Raw genomic sequence first — 20000 nt, forward strand, 5'->3', positions numbered from 1 at the left:
CACCCTTGACCTATGTACAGATGGAGAGGAGAAAAGAGGAGATGAGGAGAGACAGAGATAGACAGGGTAGCAAGGCAAGCAGGCAGGTACACAGACAGATAAATAGAGAGAGAGTGTGAGTGTTTTTCGCATACAATTGTGAAATCGACGGATTGTGCTCGCAGACCTTGCCACAATTATATTTTTTCTATAGGTTAGCCTACATAAAATGAAGTATCCATAGCAAGAAGGGAAATTATTCTCTCCTCGTGGCTGTAGTTCGTTGATTCTGCGTCCATACGTTATTCTGGTTATATCTGCTTAGACTCGTTCAGTAGCCCTCAACACACCCGGGATAGTGGTTCGCTGATAATCGGGGCAGGGGAACAGAAGGCAGGAGAGTTCGTCGAAGTGCACGCGAAGCAGCCGTGCATTCATCAGAACAGGTCGGCAGTTGTGACACACTCGTGCTTGGCTTGCCTTCTTCAGCAGGCAGCTGGACGATAGGGTTTCTTAACATGTTCTCAACATGTGATATTGCGTCGGGCAGTGAGGGGGGGGGAGGTAGAACGAGCGAGTGAGTGAGAAGAAGTGGAATGTGTTACTGAGTGGAAGAGTGTAGAAACTTGTCTGGAGAAGCAGATAACTCAATAAAAAGAAAGAAGCAGAAGAGATAGAGAATCCCAGACGCAGGAAAAGGAAAATGCGCCGGGATTGGTCTGCACGAGGAGGCACTGGCGGTGGAAGTGTTCTGTTCGGAATATCGATGTCTTCAATGCGGACAAGACACAGTTCATCGCCGCTGAAGGGGAGGGACGAGAAGAGAAGAGGAGAGGAAAGAAAGGACGAGAAGAGAAGAGAAGATAGGAGAGAAGTGGAAAGAAGAGGGGAGGAGAGATAAGAAAATAGAAGAGAAGAGGAGAGAAAAGAAAATAGAGATGAGAGGAGAGAGAATTTGGTCAAGAACTTGGGTGCAACGGGAATGGCGTTGTAAGGCGTGGGGAACGGGGGAGAGGGTGGCGTGGGGAACGGGGGAGAGGGTGGCGTGGGAAGGGCAAAGGTGAGGATTGACATGAATGAGCGATTGTCTCGAAACTGGGACATTATCTTTATCGACGGATCTGGTCAACTCGCCTGCGATTGTAGGAGACACCTGGTTAAAGGGACGTAATGGGGTGGGGCGAATGGTAAGAAATTGGAGAAAGGGGAATAAGCAGGAAGGAAAGAGGGGGGTTGGGGGAATGGTAAGAAATTGGAGAAAGGGGAATAAGTAGGAAGGAAAGAGGGGGGTTGGGGGAGAGGAGAGGACCGGAGGGTAGGGAGGTAGAGGGAAGGGGCCATGTGTCTGTGGCGTGTCAGGTGCTGGTGCGAGGTCGGAAGGTCGTGGCTCCGGGTAAAGTCTTCGGTCGTGTGATCTACGTTGGCGGACCTGGCGGTGAGTGGCGTCCGTTCAGCAGCGGGAGAGAGAGAGAGAGAGAGAGAGAGAGAGAGAGAGAGAGAGAGAGAGAGAGAGAGAGAGAGAGAGAGAGAGAGAGAGAGAGAGAGAGAGAGAGAGAGAGAGACAGACAGACAGACAGACAGACAGACAGACAGACAGACTTCGAGGCGGTAACCTTTCCCAAGAATCAGTTCTCCCAGTCATCGAGGTCAGTCGATAACGAGCTGTGTGCCCTGCGTCTTCGTCAGACGGAAACTCCCCAGAGCGCGAGGCAGCGGCCGGGCCATCCAGCGCCAGACAGGAAGGTGCCGCCCTGTTTACGGAAGAGCAGCGGCGGCTCGAGCTTCTCCCGCTGACATACCTGCCGGGGATCCGTGGTGTCGGCAGGCTCGTGCAAGCGAGGGCGAGGATGCATGCGAATCGCAGGTGTGAATTACTCTCGCAGGAAGTTGTGTATCAGATAGGCATGTCTTGTTTATAAGGCAAACCTCTTGAGATGGCATGAGAACACCCGCAAGCACTCGCCAGTTCTTTTTTGGACGCAGACAGCTCTGTTCCTCCCCTGTGGCTCACGATAGGGAGGGAGGGGGTAAAGGGGAGGGGAGAGGTAACGGGGGGTGCATGATGTAAACAAGCTCAGCCCTGCAAGCACGTGGACGCCACGTGAGGTCTGCTTGGCTTACCGCAGCGGCCATTTGCTTGCCGAGGTTGCAGGGATGGCGCTATTTATTTATATTGACTTGATGATGAGGCCTTGTGAGGCAGACGCACAGAAGGACAATATGAGGAGCTCGCCTTCTAGCCCGTGGGAGACCTTGGGGCTATTTGTGGCTATCCTGCCCCTGGATGGTGCAATGATTCGCCAAGACGGCAGAAATAGCGTTAGAAAGAGTCCCACTTATTATTATTAGAGCTATTCATATGTGGGTAATTTGCTAATTTACTTCAAACTGGTTGCGTGCTGATCCTTTTGCGTTGTAGTGAAGTTGTGGGTTGATTCATGTTAGGTTTGGGGAAGAGCAGTTCATTCTCACTCTTTGTGCGTGTCTGTGTGTGTGTGTCTTTGCATCTTTGTGTCAGTCTTCCCGTCTGCTTCGTCTCTCGCTTCGTCTGTTTGTTTATCTCTGTGTGTGAGTGTAGTTGCTGAGTTGTTTAGCTTCATTCACTTCCTTGGTCGGCGCCGGTGGCTGGATGAGGACTAGTTGTGTAACGCATCTGCTTTGTCTCAGCCACTTCCAGTATCTGGTTACCATGCCTGGTTAAATCATCACACGGGACTCACTTTTACTCTCCTTGTTTGATTCTGTGTACCTTTCCTGACACATGTTTGCGGCGTCCGTCGTCCTCCGACGCCCGAGCCATTAATGAGCGTTTGTATTTACTTGAGAGACGAAATGGGTTTGTAGTTGTGTTGTGCAGGAAAATCGAGATGACAGCCTGTCTTCCGTGTGCAGTCTGTCAAGGTGTCAAGTGGGGGACGACAGTTATCTTCGTGTTATTTCTCATCTTGTTTTATTATCTTTCTCGTCGTCGTGTGCCTTCTATGCCTTGTTTCTCACGCCACTCACTCATGACGGGCCATCGATAGCTTTCATGAGTGGGATTCCCGTTCAGTGCCAGGCGGGAATCAGCCTTGTGGGATTCCCGTTCAGTGCCAGGCGGGAATCAACCTTGTGGGATTCCCGTTCAGTGCCAGGCGGGAATCAACCTTGTGGGATTCCCGTTCAGTGCCAGGCGGGAATCAGCCTTGTGGGATTCCCGTTCAGTGCCAGGCGGGAATCAGCCTTGTGGCACGGTCGAGCGGCGTAGGAACGAGCTTGCCTGACCCACAAGCTGTGAGGGACGACAGGTGAAAGGGACAGCTGTTGTTGCCTCGCCGCTGTCGCCCGACCAGGTACGGGAAGCGGAGAGATTCGTGGATTCGCAGCGAAGAGAGACGAGGAGAGATGCCAGGAGAATAATGGCGCTGGGAGACTTTCCCTGAATGGATTATTTCGCAACGTGACGTCTCTGGCAGGTCCTCGTTTGCACAAGATGAATAAGTTTGGAGACGGTTTTTGCGCCGTTACTTTTAAGCTCGTTGGGTTAATAGAGTCAGGAACAAAGAAAAAGGAAAATTAGACTCGAGTCAACTTTATCTCAGACGAAAATTGCTTTGACTCAGACACGCCAGAGCTTGATTAAAACATATAAATAAAATTAGTCCGCTTCATTCTTCGAACTCATAGCTGGAATTATGCAATGCTTTTACTAGCCTGTGGACCAGCTGCAAGTGACGACGGCGCTCCATATTCACAAGAGAAAATTACGTTTCATGGTGATTCTTGACATCAGAAATTTCTCTCCATGCCATAATGGAAATTGTGTTTTAAATATAGGTTTTGGCGGGGTGAGAAAATGGGGAATATGGCAGTCTTGTAAGTAAAGTCGATATTCTGATCTTTTCCTGTTGATTAGATCCCAGGGGCATTCGACACACGTATGCGCCAATCGTTTTGAGGACTCATGCAGCAATCCGACTGGAAAGTAATGTTTGTTAAAGCATGATTTTATCTAGTGTGTCCGCCATGGTTGGAATATTGATCGGGAAGAGTGTAAGGTAGTCTTGTGAACTCATTTCTTCTAGTGGCGCCACTCTAGCCTAAATGTTTTAGTCTTGATGTTCAAAGATAAGGCATAAAAGTCTTCGAAAATGGGTTTTTTCATGCGGAAATGTACGGAATATATTTTTTTCAATATGTGATTATTGATTACCGTGACAGCGAGCAACACCAGATTCCTGCCTTTAGCTTTTCGTTGCGTGGCATGGCGTTACAAGGTCCGTCGCCATTGACTAAGGGTCTTTGTGCCATTTGCGTCACGTTTGTTTACGTTTTATTCCGGGAACGCATTGACTTGCAGGTGAGCATTGCGGCCTTCCACCTTGTTCCTTGAGTTCTTGTGTTCGCTCTGTATCTCGCAATGTGTAGAAAGCTTGCTGACCTCTCGATAGGTATTCAGGTCCCAGGAATCTGTTTCAGGGAGAAGGAGGGAGAAAACCGTAGCATCATTGGGTTGGGCCGTTGGGGGGGGAGGGGGGAAGACTAGAGGAGGAGCAAGATTCTGCCGGGGTTTCGTCATGCAGTTTGGCGGTGCAGGTCGGCCGGGGCGCCCCGCTCCAGCTGGGACTCGCCGAACGATAACTTTCGGCAGCCGGTGAAAGCCAGGTCTGAGTGGAAAGCGTCAGTGTTTTTTCTTCGAGTTTGAGTTTTCTATTGCCTGCCGTTTTGTCTCGTTCGGGGTAACGGATTTCCGCCAGGGTGTGCTTATAGGTCGGTGGTTTTGCATCAAGGGAGATGTAGCAGCGGCTTTGATCTCGGGAGGAAAGTGCTGGCAAAGGACTAAGCACAGCGAGTGAGCGATGCTTTGCGGAGAGGCGCGAGTGGTGCCGAGCTGTCTGGCGGGTCGGACTGGTTTCCATGCCCGGGAGCTCTTTCTATCTTGGATTCTGTTCTGCGAATTATCATACATTCAGAATTGCAGATATAGATAGTATTGAACGCTCCGATTCTGCAGATATTTCTAGCTAGATGGAAATTGTCTTGGCAAATAGTTGGTCAGGGGGACATGGGGAACCAATGTATCTCTCATAGCCATATATACATGGCAATACAATTTCCCCCCAGTCAGTTATAAGACACACTAAGCCATCCAGTTCACCGTACCCATAGACCTCACGTGCACCTTATGTCACGACTTATGTTTTAATCGCCGTCCATTGTAATTGCAATGATTGGCGACGCATGGCAACTCATTCGTCACCCTCGGCCCGCCTCGCCGTCCGTCGCTGCTTCAGTACCTCGTCTGCCGTGAAAGTGAGTGGTTCTGTTAGACGTCCTCTCTGGGCGAAGGGACCCGTTGCCTGTGTATTATGCATTATAAGAGACATTTTTTCGTTTCGAAATGTGAATGACTTGGGTGGGGGGGGGGGATTTGAGGCTGTGTAGTGCATGGTGATTAAAGAATGAATGTTGGATTTTGATACGAAAGAAAGGAGACTGAAATACGCAACTTTTCCAACATTGATGAAGACGAACCTGTGTTGACCTGAATGATTTTAGTGAAAGAGCTAGAATGCCTTATTATTGCCATCAAGTGTAAATTTAGAATGGTGCAAAATTAGTGCTACTAAAAGTTACGGACCTATACTGATGTCAGTTTAGAAAAAAAAAGAAAATTAGTGGAAACGATTAAGGAAAAGACCCCTTTGGACGAAACCGAAACCCAAGAAATGGAGAAGATAACCCTTCACCCATATATAGTGAGAGGGAGGAAGGCTGATTTAGTACCAAATAGTGAATAATAAGCAAGGAGGAGGGGGTGGGGTGGTGGCAGGAAAGGGTCCAGTATCCTTTGTTGAGTGTGTGGTTCAAGGCTTGAAAACACGTCCTGTAAATTACTTTTTTATGAAGCATTTCGAAGTAATTATATTGTGTTTTTCTGTGTGTGCGCGCACTTGCTACACTAAGGGATATTAGATTTTGTTGTGTATGCGAACAATTCCGATTATACTACCGGTATTCTATTTGGCGAATTGTTGCTTCAAGTTGAGAGCTAATGGGGAATTATTTTTGGAAGGAATTCGCGAGTAGGTTTCTCAAAGGAAGATCAGAAGGTCTTTGAAAGTCCAGCCCGTCCTTTAGAAACAAAAGGAGAATTGAAAAAATGAAAATCGCTGTGCAACTATCTAAGCAGGTTCAGCGGACTAGGTAACCGAGGCCACGGCCCGGTATTTATAGGCCAGATTGATAACGAGTGAGAATAATTGAAAGCTTTATTTCGCTGCCCTTTCCTCTTTCTTCCCTTCGTCTGCATTTCTCCCTCTCCCCCCCACCCCCGTCATTCATTCATTCATTCATTTTCTCTCTCTCTCTCTCTCTCTTTCACTCCTCTCCTCTCCTCTCCCTCACCCCTTCTATCTCTCCTCTCCTTCCCCTCCCTCCCTCTCCCCCTCCCCCCTTCTATCTCTCCTCTCCTTCCCTCCCTCTCTCCTTCCCCTTCTCACCATCTTCCACCTCCCTCCCTCTCTCCTTCCCCTTCTCACCATCTTCCAGCTCCCTCCCTCTCTCCTTCCCCTTCTCACCATCTTCCAGCTCCCTCCCTCTCTCCTTCCCCTTCTCACCATCTTCCACCTCCCTCCCTCTCTCCTTCCCCTTCTCACCATCTTCCACCTCCCTCCCTCTCTCCTTCCCCTTCTCACCATCTTCCACCTCCCTCCCCCCTCTCTCCCTCCCTCCCTCTTGCTTTCCTGCCTGTCTCAAAATCACTTGCATGTGCCAGCTGTTATGCATATGATGCAAACTTTGACTTGCTGGCATTAACAGCGGTATATGTTTCGGAGTTTTATCTCTACGTATAGAGTGCGATTCTTAATTGGAGGAAGGACCTTGAAACTTGCGGTGGCTTTATCCTTGCCAAGAATCTTGAGTGTGTCTCCCAACGTGCTTCCGTGGCATTGAAAAGGGGTATATATTTATCGGCATTACTTTTTTCAGAAATATTTTTTTAAGATGATGCGTGGTGGGTGTGGCCACCCAAGAAAAGACGTGGCAGATATGTATTAAATGTATAAAAAAGTGATATTGGAAAAAGGAATATAGTGAACATTGAATAAAAAAAAAGACAACTTGAGAATGTCCTGTTATACACTGCCTGCCAAAGTAGTCGAAAGTTGGAATAAAGAAGAAAAATTGGCTTGTCCTGATGACTTTCTCACGAGGCCCGAGTGTAAGTGTTCAAAGGATCGTCGAAGTTCTTCTTGGATTATACGTTTTGCTTATTGTGGTTATGACTTTATTACATATTTTTGGTGTTTTCTTGTATATCAACACATTGTTATCTACATGTGACTCGCCCGCGCGCGCATCGCACACGCACACGCACGCACGCCACACACGCACACCACACACGCACACCACACACGCACACGCACACGCACACGCACACGCACACGCACACGCACACGCACACACACACACACACATACACATACATACACTCACACACATACATACACACTCACACACATACATACACACTCACTCACTCACTCACTCACTCTCACTCACTCACTCACTCACTCACTCACTCACTCACTCTCACTCTCACTCTCATATCCATATAACCATAGAGACATTTATTATGGATCTACAAATGTTTTCTTGGTGTTATTCTATGGTAAATTCCCAATATAACCATTATTGACACAAAGCTAGCTCTAGCTGCTCACATACCAGTTGTTTCAGTATGTCTCACTGCTATTCTCTTTCTTACAGCTGATTTTGGGTTTGCAAGATTCTTACAAGATGGAGTAATGGCAGCCACACTCTGTGGGTCCCCTATGTACATGGCTCCTGAAGTCATTATGTCTCTGCAGTACGATGCCAAAGCTGACCTTTGGTCACTCGGAACAATAGTATTCCAGTGCCTGACTGGAAAGGCACCATTTCAAGCCCAGACGCCACAGGCTCTAAAACAGTTCTATGAAAAGAATGCAAATTTAGCTCCAAGGTTGGTATTGAGAAAATTGCTTGGATGACATACAGCTAACTCATTGGTGTCTATATATACATTAATTATTATTATTATTATTATTTTTAAAGACTATATGTGAGGTATAGGCACTTCATTGGCAGATGACTAAACCAAATATCCTTTGCAGAATACCTTCTGGTACATCACCAGAGTTAGTAGATCTCCTGATGGGATTGCTGAAGAGAAATGCCAAAGACAGGATGGAGTTTGAAACCTTCTTCAATCATCCCTTCATCCGCATGGTAGATTCTTCAGCACAGAAACCTTCCGTAGCAACTGGCTCTCCGTCTGTGCCTGTACGTTCGCCCTCACCTGCCCCCGCAACTACGCCCAAGCCCGTCAGTCGTGGAGGGGCATATGCCCATCATACACAACCTTCCCCCAGTCCTCCAGTTGGTAAGTATAAATTGTAAATTAAATCTTTTGATCTCTGTGTTAACTAATAATAAGAAACATTATTAATCTTTATATTTATGCATTAAGCAGATATTGACCTTATATATACATAACAAACAGTTTTTTGCAAAACAGGTAACCTTCCACCATCTCCTGAGGAACTTCGTATGAGTGTTGATCAACGTAGTGCCGGCGACTTACCCCCAGCCTCCCCTGCTAGTGCCACCACCACTCTTCCCAGACCTACCCCAGTGCCCAGAGCAAACAATGCTCCAGCCCCAGAAGAGGCTGAGGACTTTGTGATGGTGCCAGCTCAACTGCCAAGTGAGCCTGAACCTTCTAGAGGTGCACAAGGGTAAGACACTTCTTTTGTGTCTAGAGCATTATATTCTTTTCTCTAATGTAAGGTATCTGTATCCATCTATGTGTCTTGCAAGGACTTTTGTTATTGTGGAGTTGCTTATATGACATGCATATTTCAGGTGGGGTGGTCGTGCGTTAACCAAGGCTGGAGGAGGTATTATGTACCAGAAAAACCAACCCCAGTATGGCCCCCTAACTCCCCAGGTGCCCACATCACCCCGGCCCTCACACCTCCCAGTGCAAGGTCAGTTTTAGTGATTATGCTTTGTGGACAGACATCAAATGTATTTTGGTATTTTATAGTTTTAAATTCTTTGCAGTGTTGTAGTAGTAATATACCTCATCACAGTCTCTTCACTTAGTTGATTTTTCACTATTAATGTTCTTTGGAAGTTTTTTCATTTTAAAATTACCTGTATTTTACCTGAATGTAAGTATATGATGATCATATCTTAAATCAGGTGGAAGCAGTGGCAGCACACACTCCAGCAGCAGTAGTGAGTCATGCCGGTCTGGAGAACCCGTTCCTGTGCCATCTCAGAGAGCCACCTTCCACCAGATGACATCCTCAGGATCTTCAGACCAAATATCTGCCACACTGCAACCTGAATCTCCCAGACACCATGGTATTCCTACCAACAGACCATCACCACCTCCTCGTTCGCAGCCCATCAACATGCGGAGGGTGTCTGATCATAGAGCCCCTGATGTTGCTTCCTTGTCCCCACCAGCTGTAAGTTGACTACATTTTCATTTGCTTTGTTTTAGGGATATGTATTTGAATTTTGTTAGTGATACCTGCTACTTTTATACTTTAGAACAGATTTGCCTAACTTTTATTGTAATTGTGTTCTAGGTCCAGTTCACAATAGGCACACCCCCTATGGGTGGGCGCCGGAGATCCACATCAGGAAGCTCCTACTCCACTACACCACCCACCAGTGCTGCTGCCACAGGTATTTTAAATCATCAGCACCCAGACTGAGTGTGCTAGCTTAAGAACTTTGTAAATGGGAAAAATCATATGTCCCACTAGTCCTTGGTTTTATGTGTTTTGTACTTTGCTCAGTTTAAGATATAGCATTACAGATACACAGCTCTGGTGTTGTAATTTTTTGAAAAAAGTTGTTGGCAATCATTTGTCAATTTAAAATGGTTGTAGATACTTGTGTAATTCTGTTTTGGTTTTGCTGTTTGGTAAGTAGAATACTACTATCATATGAGCTGTATTTAGCTTTTTTGTTTGCCAAGGATGTAAAGAAAGAAAATGTGGGGGCTTTTGCTATTTTATTCCTCTTTTTTTTTGTGACTATACTAATTTTAAGCACTTGAGTAAATGTTTGTTGTGTGGTAATAGTAGCTTTGTCATGCTGCAGGTAACAACCAGGTGGTCCCAGGTGGGCGCCTCACTCCCACCAACTCTCCTTTACGCCAGTCTGGACGACGTACACCTCCCCACTTGCCTCCCCAAATGTTCTCAGCTCCCCCTGTGCTGCCCCCCATCCTGGGCTCTCCCACAAAACTAGGGCTTGGTCAGGATAACCCTGCTGGCGACATCTGTGGCAACACCACCCTCACTGCCCCGCACCGTGCTATTACACTTCCTGAAATGACCTCTGTATCACGTGACCCCTTTACTGGTCAGTACAGCTTCTTCCTCACCTTTTTTTTCTTTTGTTTGTCATTACTTTTGATTCTTTTCATCATTCAGTGTTTGGTTTGCTTTAAGTGCGCTTAAAAGCATTGTTATTATTTTGTCCTATTAAGTCTTGAAATTTGTTTAAATGAAGACTTAACATTAATAGTTGAGTACCAATTCTACACAAGATCTTACCTGTTGGTATGCTTTCAGGAGGGTCCCAAGATATGAGTGTAGATGGCAGTGGATTACAGCGATCCCGCACAGAGTCGCACCTCCTGGAGTGGCAGGCACAGGCACCCAGTCCACCACATCCTGGTAGACAGCTGGTTCAGTATGGTCAGTCTGCACCAGCTTTTCTCTTGCAAGGGACAGCCCAGGCGGAGGGAGATGACACTGTTGCCTTCTATGCTCCACCTTTGCACCAGGAAACCCTTATGGAGGTAATGTTCTACATTATAGAATTTATAAGATATTCTCTGTGGAAACAAGTGTACTTATACTAGATTTGACTGGTAGTCAAAAAAAAAGAGAGAGAGAGAGAGAGAAAAGGGAAATTTATACTGAACTTGAATTTTCAGCGAGAGCACAATGAGACACTGGCTAAGCTGAACTTCGTTTTGGCTTTGGTTGATTGTATCCTTGAATTGGCTCGCTCTCGAGCAGCACCTATTACTGCCTTACGACAGAATGCAGCTATGAGAGATTCTGTTTCAGGTAAGGGTTATGAAGAGCACATTCAGCTCATTTGTCTTGACTTAATTCAGTCACCATTTAAGAACATCCTTATTTATAAACATAAACACATAGATAAAGCAGCCAATTGTGTTGACCACAAAGTCTTATCTGTTGATTTTTCCAGGTTCACCAAAAGACACAGAAGGTTCAGCATTAGCATCACCACCCCCTGAGTGGCAGCGGCGTGCAGAACAGCTTGTGCTGTATGTCCGGGCTTTGCAGCTGCTCTCCTCAGCGCTCACTCTTGCAAAACATGAGAAGAGCACAAGTAGACTTCAGCCATCCAATGCTGTAAAGAATGGTGTGTGTTCACATGGGCTGTTATTGATTACATTTTAATTCCTTGTTTCTGGTGGAAAATTACAAGAATTTTACACATGCAAATTTTTTATGATAATCAAAGCTTGTTAATCAATAAATTTATTATTGTTATTATTTTAATTAATTTTTGCTGGATTTAATAAGTCAGTTATCTTGGTATTTACTTTGAGGCTAATTTTTGTAAAACCTTTTTCATAGTTGTGGGTGTGCTGAGTGAACGTTTCCGCCAAGCCCTGGGTGTGTGCAAGGAGCTGAATAGTGCTGGAGCAATTACTTCAGTAGATCCAAGAACATCAACTGTTACTGCTGATAAACTTATTTATAATTATGCTATTGAAATGGTAAGCTTTTAAAATTTGGAATCATTACATTTAACATTGTTTTCTCTATGTATAGATATGTATGTATGTTTGTTATGTGGTATGTCTTTTGACCTGAATTTAATTTTTCTCTTTAGTTATAACATTGTACATATTAGTAATATTCAAATTAATTTTTTCAGTGTCAAAGTGCTGCCTTGGACGAACTGTTTGGGAAACCCGAAGAGTGTTTCCGCCGCTATCAGACTGCACAAATCCTTCTCCACGCCTTGGCTCAGCAAGTGGCTCATGAGTCCGACCGCTCGCTACTGACACGCTACAAACAGGCAGTGGAAAGACGATTATTTCTCCTTCACGAACAAGGTGTAGTTCATGCGTACACTACAAATGAAGCGTAGGCACAGGAGAAAGGCTAAGAGAAGTAGTGTGCGTATGCCCTAATTAATTATTAAGAAACGGTTAATTTCTTTTTGAGTTTAAAACTGGAAATTGTATTGCTATACAAATGTTTAAATTACTTTTTTTTTTCTAAGAGGAATTAACCCATAAAGTTGAAGTTCATGGCATTTTCTAGAAATGGATTATTAGAGAAGTGGAACAGAGGTGATCAGACATTCATTCATTGTGATCATAGACCATTAAAAGGCTTCATACTTACCATGCTCAATCTTATTGATGACAAATTTTTGGAAGACAGTAAAATTCAATTGAAACTCCTTATCAAGGTGAAGGAATTTTATTGTTGATAATTAACTATGATTAGGTTACAGTTATGACCATCCTCCCTAACTGATTAACCTTCAGAAAATAAGAGTGCAAGCATTAGAGGGCGGGCATAGTCTTTATCCTATTAGTCTCTCCCTCTCTCTTTCACACTCGTACACACACACACACACACACACGCACACCATCATCCCCACTGACACACACCTCCATCTCCCTCCCCCCTACCCCCACCCCACCACACACATTCATACATACCTAAAGAAATTTTCATTTGGAATATGAGTGCATGCTCTGATCTCCACATTGGTATGGTGTGCATGTATATAAACTGAAATTTGTACTTTAGTTTGCATTTCACTGTCTCAGTCACTGAGCATGTCACATGCCAAGTGTGGAAGAAATCTTGAGATTCTAACAGCAATGTGACCCTAGAAGAAGAAAGAAAGAAAGAGTCAAAGCATCCAGAAATGTGATCTTCCTTTGTGGTCAGTCATTTTTTCAAAATGGTATTTTTTTCACCTTTTTTTCTACTTCGCTTGGAATGAAAATGTTTGTAAATGAAGGTAGTAAATAGGGCAGTGCAACTAATCATGCCTCATGTAATTAGCAATGTTCTATGTGCTTTATATATATATACACACATATATACATATATGAATATTACTCCTCAAGCAAGCTCTGGTTGGAGATGTTATACATGTTTTTATTAACAACCAATTCCTCTGTGTTTGTAGCCTTGTTCTAAACAGCAGTTATCGGCCTGAGAAGATCATGGTACAAATTTTTTTCCCCATAGCGACACATTACTACCAAAAAATTTGTGGACCTCCCTAGTGTTTGTTCAAGTAGCATGCAGAACTGTTCGTCAATCATTTATAAATTGGGAACGTACTTCTTACAGCATGGTCAATTCAGTATTTACAGTTGCTTGTTGAGAATAATGTTTTGTGGAGTAATTGATGTGTGGGAGATTATAGGGCACATTATAACTATGGTTTTCAAGGGAACAGTCATTCTGTATGGATGCCATCTTCTGGTAATGCTTCACTGTTACAGCATATGTAGCACAGACAGTCAGTAGATAATTTTTTTTCTTTTTCTTTTTTACAAATACTAAAAAACAAAAAATGGCAACCAGAGGTTATATGTGGGCAGTGTTTTCCTCTTCAAACATGTGAAATAGTTGAGCAGATAGTGCAGCCATTCACTGTTCTGACATTGGGAAGTGTTGTGTGAATCAAGTGCTTGCAAATAACTTTACAATACTCCTGATATCGTGCTCAGTTTAGTCTGCCATTTTGGCCAGCCTTATGGCCTGTGTTTGAGTGTTCCATTTTCTCATGGAAATGGAATTATTACCAGAAGTTTGTATTTTTTTTCTTCTCTCATTTGAATTTGGTGACTGTATATATATTTTTTATTTCAATTATGCTATTGTTGGTAGAAGTAGCATTGTATACTTATTGATATATGCAAAGAAAGTGGCAGTAAAGGACTTGGCCTTTGCAGTACTTGGTTTGTACTGCTAGCAGAGGTGTAGTTGACTATTTATATTTGTTACAAGCAAAAAAATACAAAATACAAAATAAAAATAATTTCCAGTTTAGTATAGATTGAGAATTTGAAATGCTGTAGAGTATAGTTATGATTTTTCTTATGTTTCAAGTAAATTGATTGGAAAGGGGAAAAAGAAAGTAACTATTTTGTGTAGCTTGTCTCAATACAGTGTTTTCCTCATTGAGAAGGCATGCAAGTATCCTGACCTTGTCTATACCCGGTTACTCTAATTACTTAACAAACTTCACAATGTTTTGCCTTTTTTCTTTTGTCTTTCATATCTTATAACAATTACTCAGGAAAAAATAGCTTAAGATTTGATTGCCACAAAGTTTTTGTTCTGTGAGTGTGTGTGTGTGTGTTTTTTAAATCCGTTTGTTTCTCCTTTTTGTAGAACTTGCTTGCAGAGCTTGTTTTATTTTTATTTTTTTGTTTTTGTTTACATATGATATGATGATCTTGTATATGAGGGATGTACTTATTCAAAAATGGAACACTAACTTCCCACCTCAACTCGACAGCCTATGCAGTGATAGTCAGTAAGATCCTGCTCAGACTGTAGTTATGTATGACTGTGGAAATTGGAGCCACTTATAATAAATTCTGGCTCAAATTAGGTTTCAGGTTATACATTGGTTTTAACCATATTTTTTGTTTGGGTCAGGAAAATGTTTAACAAAGTGTATCTCTGATATCATTGCATGATTCCATTATATAACTATCTACCACGTTTATGGAGTTGTTATTAAGTAAGGGAAAGCGGTCTTTTACAGTGATACAGTGACTTTTTATTTTATTTTGAGACTTCTGCAAAGCAATGGAAATCATGCCCCTGTGGTTATTTTTTTTTGTCTAGTCGTACAACACGAACCCTGTGGCAGAATAAGCTCCAGTTCAATTGGAATCTTTGAGAAATAATCATCCAGTAAACATGCTGGTCATATTAATAAGGTTTAGTAAAATCTCAAATGGTAAGTGGTAAATTGGATGCAGGACATAGAGAATATATAAAGATACAATGTAAATGCCTGCAGCTATTGCCATACACACGCGTATGACATACATAACTCTTTCACACATATACACTCATGCTTACACCCTTACATACATTATGTATATGTGCATTGATTTGTTTAAAAGTGTATAAATTACACAGTCAGTATTTTTTTTTCTAAGGATGTAATCCACTTTTGGTAAGAATATTTTAAGTTTATAATTTGTTTAACACTTTCTAGTCGATTAATTTGCGTGTGGGCATTTTGGGTGGGTATGCATATTTGTCCTGGTGTCATCCACTTATAGACACTATAGTTCTGTCAGTCCATATCATAATTCAAGGGATATCTTGTATATCCTTCAAGATCTCGCACTTAGTTCTTAGTCTGTTGTTGACCTTTAAATAAGGAATGTGAGGCAACTGTCAAGAGCCAAGAGTTGTCGTGATAGTGCATTTCTGATAAACAATGCATAGTTAGGTTTTGATAATTTGTTTGGCAGTTCTGTTGGTTATTTGAAGACTGAAGTTTTCTAACATGACTGAGTTACATATGTCATTACTCATTGGGTGTTGAACTTCACAGTTCCTGTTATCATTCTACCATAAACATACTTCTTCATGTGACTGCAGTCTTGGACAAATTCCCATCTCACAAGACAGGCCAATGCCACCATGCTTAATAGATTTATGATTTAAGCAGTGACATTGGCCATTGCCTTGGCGCCTGCCAACCACAGCATCTGTGATCTGTTTGTTTTTACGTTAGTGAGATTTTTTACAAGGTGACTCATTGCATTACTGTAAGAGCTGCAAGAGCGAAATATTGCATAACACTGTGTATAGGAGATACGCATTTCTCATTACAATGCTGCTATGTATGTGTTTATTTCTGTGCTTTTTATTTAATTCTTGAATACATGAGGAGAAGTTGGATAGTCAGTGTGATGGCTGGCTAATCAGCTAGAGGATGTGAGGATGCAAGTGGTGCATGGGTGAACTCTGCTGGGGCAGCTGATAGTCCCCAGTTCTAGACAGTAGTTGTTTGTTAATACAGAGTTTGACCCAGGCTCTGTAATAGAGTGTTGGCACACTGCAGTATTACAAGACCCTGAAAAGGATATTCTTACAAATTCTGTAAGATTTGAAAAGGATTGGCTTATTTGTGTTTGGTCAAACACGAACTGATATGAAGTCAGCTGTTCCTGTTTTGCCAATTGCAAATTGTGCCTATAATTGTACAGATTATAGTTGAAAAAAATCTTATTTTAAAAATTATAAAAAATATCAAAACATTAAAAAAACATAGTATGTTTTACTGCTGTAGTGGCAGGGCATAATGCAGGTCCTGTAATACACTAGATGCCTTTATGTACATGTGAAGCAGATAAAACAGCATTGTGTAGAGTATGGTATGTAAAGTGGGCAGTTTCTTTGTGGTATGACCCTCTCTTTAGTTGCCTCCAGTCATATGCAAACGAACAAATGTTAGCTTGTGACAAGAGTAGATAGGGCTGTTTATTGTTAGAGAGGTTATACTTGTACAGAAATGGCTCCACAACCTGTTTGTGTACATATATGATGATGATACAGGTAACATTATTTACTCTTGCAACTAGTACAATGCCCTGCAAGGGCTGTCATTTTATATTCTTACTATAAACACAATAGAGCAAAAGAAAAGTCAAATAAAAAAGAAAGTCATTAAGTGTTTTTATATCCTAAGCCTTGAAAAAAAAAATAAAGTGAAGGTTCACTGAATGAAGTTTTGCAAGAAAATAAAGAAAAGCAGTCTACCTGGGACAAATAACATTACAAAAGTAAACTCTTAAGTATAATAATATTTTTGTTACTTTTGCAGTTGTAAAAGTATAATACAAGACTGACTCAGTGGTCTACCATCCTTGAGAAATGCGAAAATATTTGGAGATTAACTGAAATGGCATAATGAGAATGGAATCCTATAGCAGAGGGAGAGGAAACACTGACCAGTACTGTGCTTCAGACTAAACCATCTAAAATAATGGTATTCAGACATAGCTGAGTCTCTACTTCAACAAATATTAAGGAAATTACAACTTCTATTGCCGCTCAGACAAGTTTGGACAATATTTACTCAATATTTCAAATTAATATTGAATTAAGATAGTAACTGCTCTGTTTCTGCATGTTAATGTCATTATTTTTATTCATCATCATCGTTATTAACACTGTCAGCAGTATCATTATTATTTTGACTGTTGTTATGATCGCTGTCAATCTGGTATCACCATCATTATTATTATTTTTTGTTTACTTGAGTTTTTCCTCCTCAACATATGATACAGGGAGGAAGTAAACCATGTATTTCAACAGAATGAATCTAAAAGAGAAAAAAAACTTCAAAATCTGACAATTTGTATCATCCAACACATTTCACAAGTGTAAAAAAAAATCATTAACTGTAGTAATTACACTTTCAAGCTGAAGTAGGCTTGATATGCACATGCAAAATACATAACATATCTTGTCATGCACACTCCTACTGGTCTAAGCGGTTGATGTGGTAAATGCTCTTATGTACCACAAACAAAATGAAATTACAATTATCATTTAGAGACAGATCTTTAACAAGGAAATTGCAATAAAAATAATGAAACTGTATTACAGAAGAGACCTAAATATGTAAAAGATGACAATTTTTCGACTGATTTCCCAAATCTTTGGCAAAAAATGGAATTTTTACTTGTTAAATTACTCACTCATTATGCAAGATAGATTTAGAGTATAATACACTTATATTATATTTAGATAGATATATTAGAAGTATAGACATAAATTAGTATAGATATAAATTAGAAGTATTGATAAGATATATTAGAAGTATAGTTGATATATTAGAATAATAGATAGATAGATATATACACAAAACTTTAATATTAGGAAATAATGTTGATGCTACAAGGTGGTAAAGGTGATGAAGATGGTGATGATGATAATATAACTTAAAATGTCTTTTTATTATTATTATTAGTAGTAGTAGTGGTAATAGTAATAGCAATATTAGTAATGTTTGTAACAGTACTACCTGTACTAGTACTAATAGTAACAACAGTATTAGTATTAGTAGTAACAGTAGTAGTTGTAGTAATGGTAGTCTTAGTAGTAATAATAGTAACAGTAATATAGTAGTAGCAGTAATAGTAATGGTAGTAGCAATAGTAGTAGTAGTAATAATTGCTACTACCATTACTATTACTGCTACTACTATATTACCGTTACTATTATTAATTGTTACTGTTATTATTAATTATTATTAATTGTTATTATTAATTATTACTGTTACTATTATTATATTACTGTTACTATTATTATATTACTGTTACTATTATTATTATTAATTTACTATTATTAGTAATTGTAATATGGTAGTTGCAGCAGTAACAGTAGTAGTAATAATTGTAGCAGTAACAGTAGTAGTAGTAATAATTGTAATAATAGCAGTATGGTAATTGTAACAGAAACAGTAGTAGTAGCAATAGTCATAGTAATAGTGGCAATAATAGTAGTAGTAATAATAGTAGTAATAGCAATAGTAATAATGGTAGCAATAAAAGTAGTAGCGGTATTAATACTACTACTACTACTACTACTACTAACGGTAACATTACCATTCTAACAAATTGTACTACAACTACTACGAATCATCATCATTATTATTCTATACAACGGTAACCTCTCTCACGGTATGTTTGTTTCCTTTTTAGGGAGGACAACAACAGGCCAAAACATCAAGGCTGTAAATGCTTGGCAACTACTAACCAACAGCCCAAGTATCGATGGTTCCTTGTAAATTATTTTTATACTAATATATGCATGCAAATACACATGTTTAAAACGATTGGAAACATACATTTCATTCATATTAGCGGTGATTCTGTCTATCTTATCTGCACGGCTGCGATAGCATCAGGAATGTACTAAAAATAACTCGCTTAGGAGAGAACAAAGATGCCAACACAAAGGTTACAAGATTATAAAAGTCTATAAAAAATGATACAATCGGTGAAGATATGTAATCAGTGCCAAAAGACCAGGACACGGGCAAGACAACCTGGTTTGAAAAGGTTACAAGAACGTTAAAATATTGGAGGAATATGGATATATCTCTGGAATGACGGCTGGCTGATAGTGAGAGGTCGGGGGCATGCTGGGTCATCTTGGATGGGCGGAGCTTGTTTCATAGCCCCTGATTGGCCAAGGACAGCGAGGGGACTGGTCAGCCCTTTCTTAGTTTTCTTGCAGAGGAGTTTAATTAAAGAAAGTGTGAGTGTGTGTGTGTGTGTGTGTGTTGGCCGGGCCACTCCAGAGAAAAGGCCCGGGCGAAGCATGACTTCGCAAATCTAACTGAACTGAACTGTGTGTGTTGGAGGGGTGTGTGTGTGTGTGTGTGTGTTGGGGGGGGGGGTAACGACCTCGTCCTGTTGAATACGCATTTATTAGCGGTATTTATAGTAATAACAATATTTAACCTTGGAGCTACAAGAAAACGAATAATGATGATGCAAAATAAATTAATAATTATAATTCATAATAATAAATGTCAGAACAATAATTCATATCAATAATAATAATAATAATCATAATCATAATGATGATGATGATAATAATAATAATAATAATAATAATAATAATAATAATAATAATAATAATAATAATAATAATAATAATAATAATAATATTCATAATAATGATAATCATGATAATAAAAATAAGAATAGTAAAAATAGTGACACTAGTAAGAATAATAACAATAAGAACAATAGCGATAATAGTAATAATAACGATAATGATAAGAATAAGGATAAAGATAAAGACTGATAATGATAATTATAATATCAATAATGATCACAATGATGATGATAACGGTAATAATGACAATATCAACAACATTTATAACAACAACAATAACACCCC

The 20000-nt window shown here is 40.9% G+C and overlaps 1 protein-coding gene across 5 annotated transcripts in view; it reads left to right on the plus strand.

The window, feature by feature from the left end:
- Window positions 1-16748, plus strand: part of Atg1 (serine/threonine-protein kinase unc-51-like protein Atg1) — a 299200-nt gene extending 282452 nt beyond the window's left edge. For 2 of the 5 annotated variants that reach the window (XM_070129216.1, XM_070129214.1), the window contains 12 exons: window positions 7732-7966; window positions 8118-8386; window positions 8507-8741; window positions 8869-8993; window positions 9211-9482; window positions 9606-9705; window positions 10126-10389; window positions 10602-10831; window positions 10970-11105; window positions 11251-11427; window positions 11646-11788; window positions 11950-16748. In XM_070129216.1, the coding sequence (XP_069985317.1) occupies window positions 7732-7966; window positions 8118-8386; window positions 8507-8741; window positions 8869-8993; window positions 9211-9482; window positions 9606-9705; window positions 10126-10389; window positions 10602-10831; window positions 10970-11105; window positions 11251-11427; window positions 11646-11788; window positions 11950-12165 (2402 nt within the window). In that variant the 3' untranslated portion in view covers window positions 12166-16748. Of the gene's footprint in view, window positions 1-6934; window positions 7184-7731; window positions 7967-8117; window positions 8387-8506; window positions 8742-8868; window positions 8994-9210; window positions 9483-9605; window positions 9706-10125; window positions 10390-10601; window positions 10832-10969; window positions 11106-11250; window positions 11428-11645; window positions 11789-11949 lie in introns of those variants that run through there. The other 3 variants (XM_070129217.1, XM_070129215.1, XM_070129219.1) reach the window with 2 other exon arrangements.
- The last annotated feature ends 3252 nt before the right edge of the window (window positions 16749-20000 follow it).

The sequence above is a fragment of the Penaeus vannamei genome, chromosome 13, assembly GCF_042767895.1.
Source record: "Penaeus vannamei isolate JL-2024 chromosome 13, ASM4276789v1, whole genome shotgun sequence".
Classification (NCBI taxonomy): Eukaryota; Metazoa; Arthropoda; class Malacostraca; order Decapoda; family Penaeidae; genus Penaeus; species Penaeus vannamei.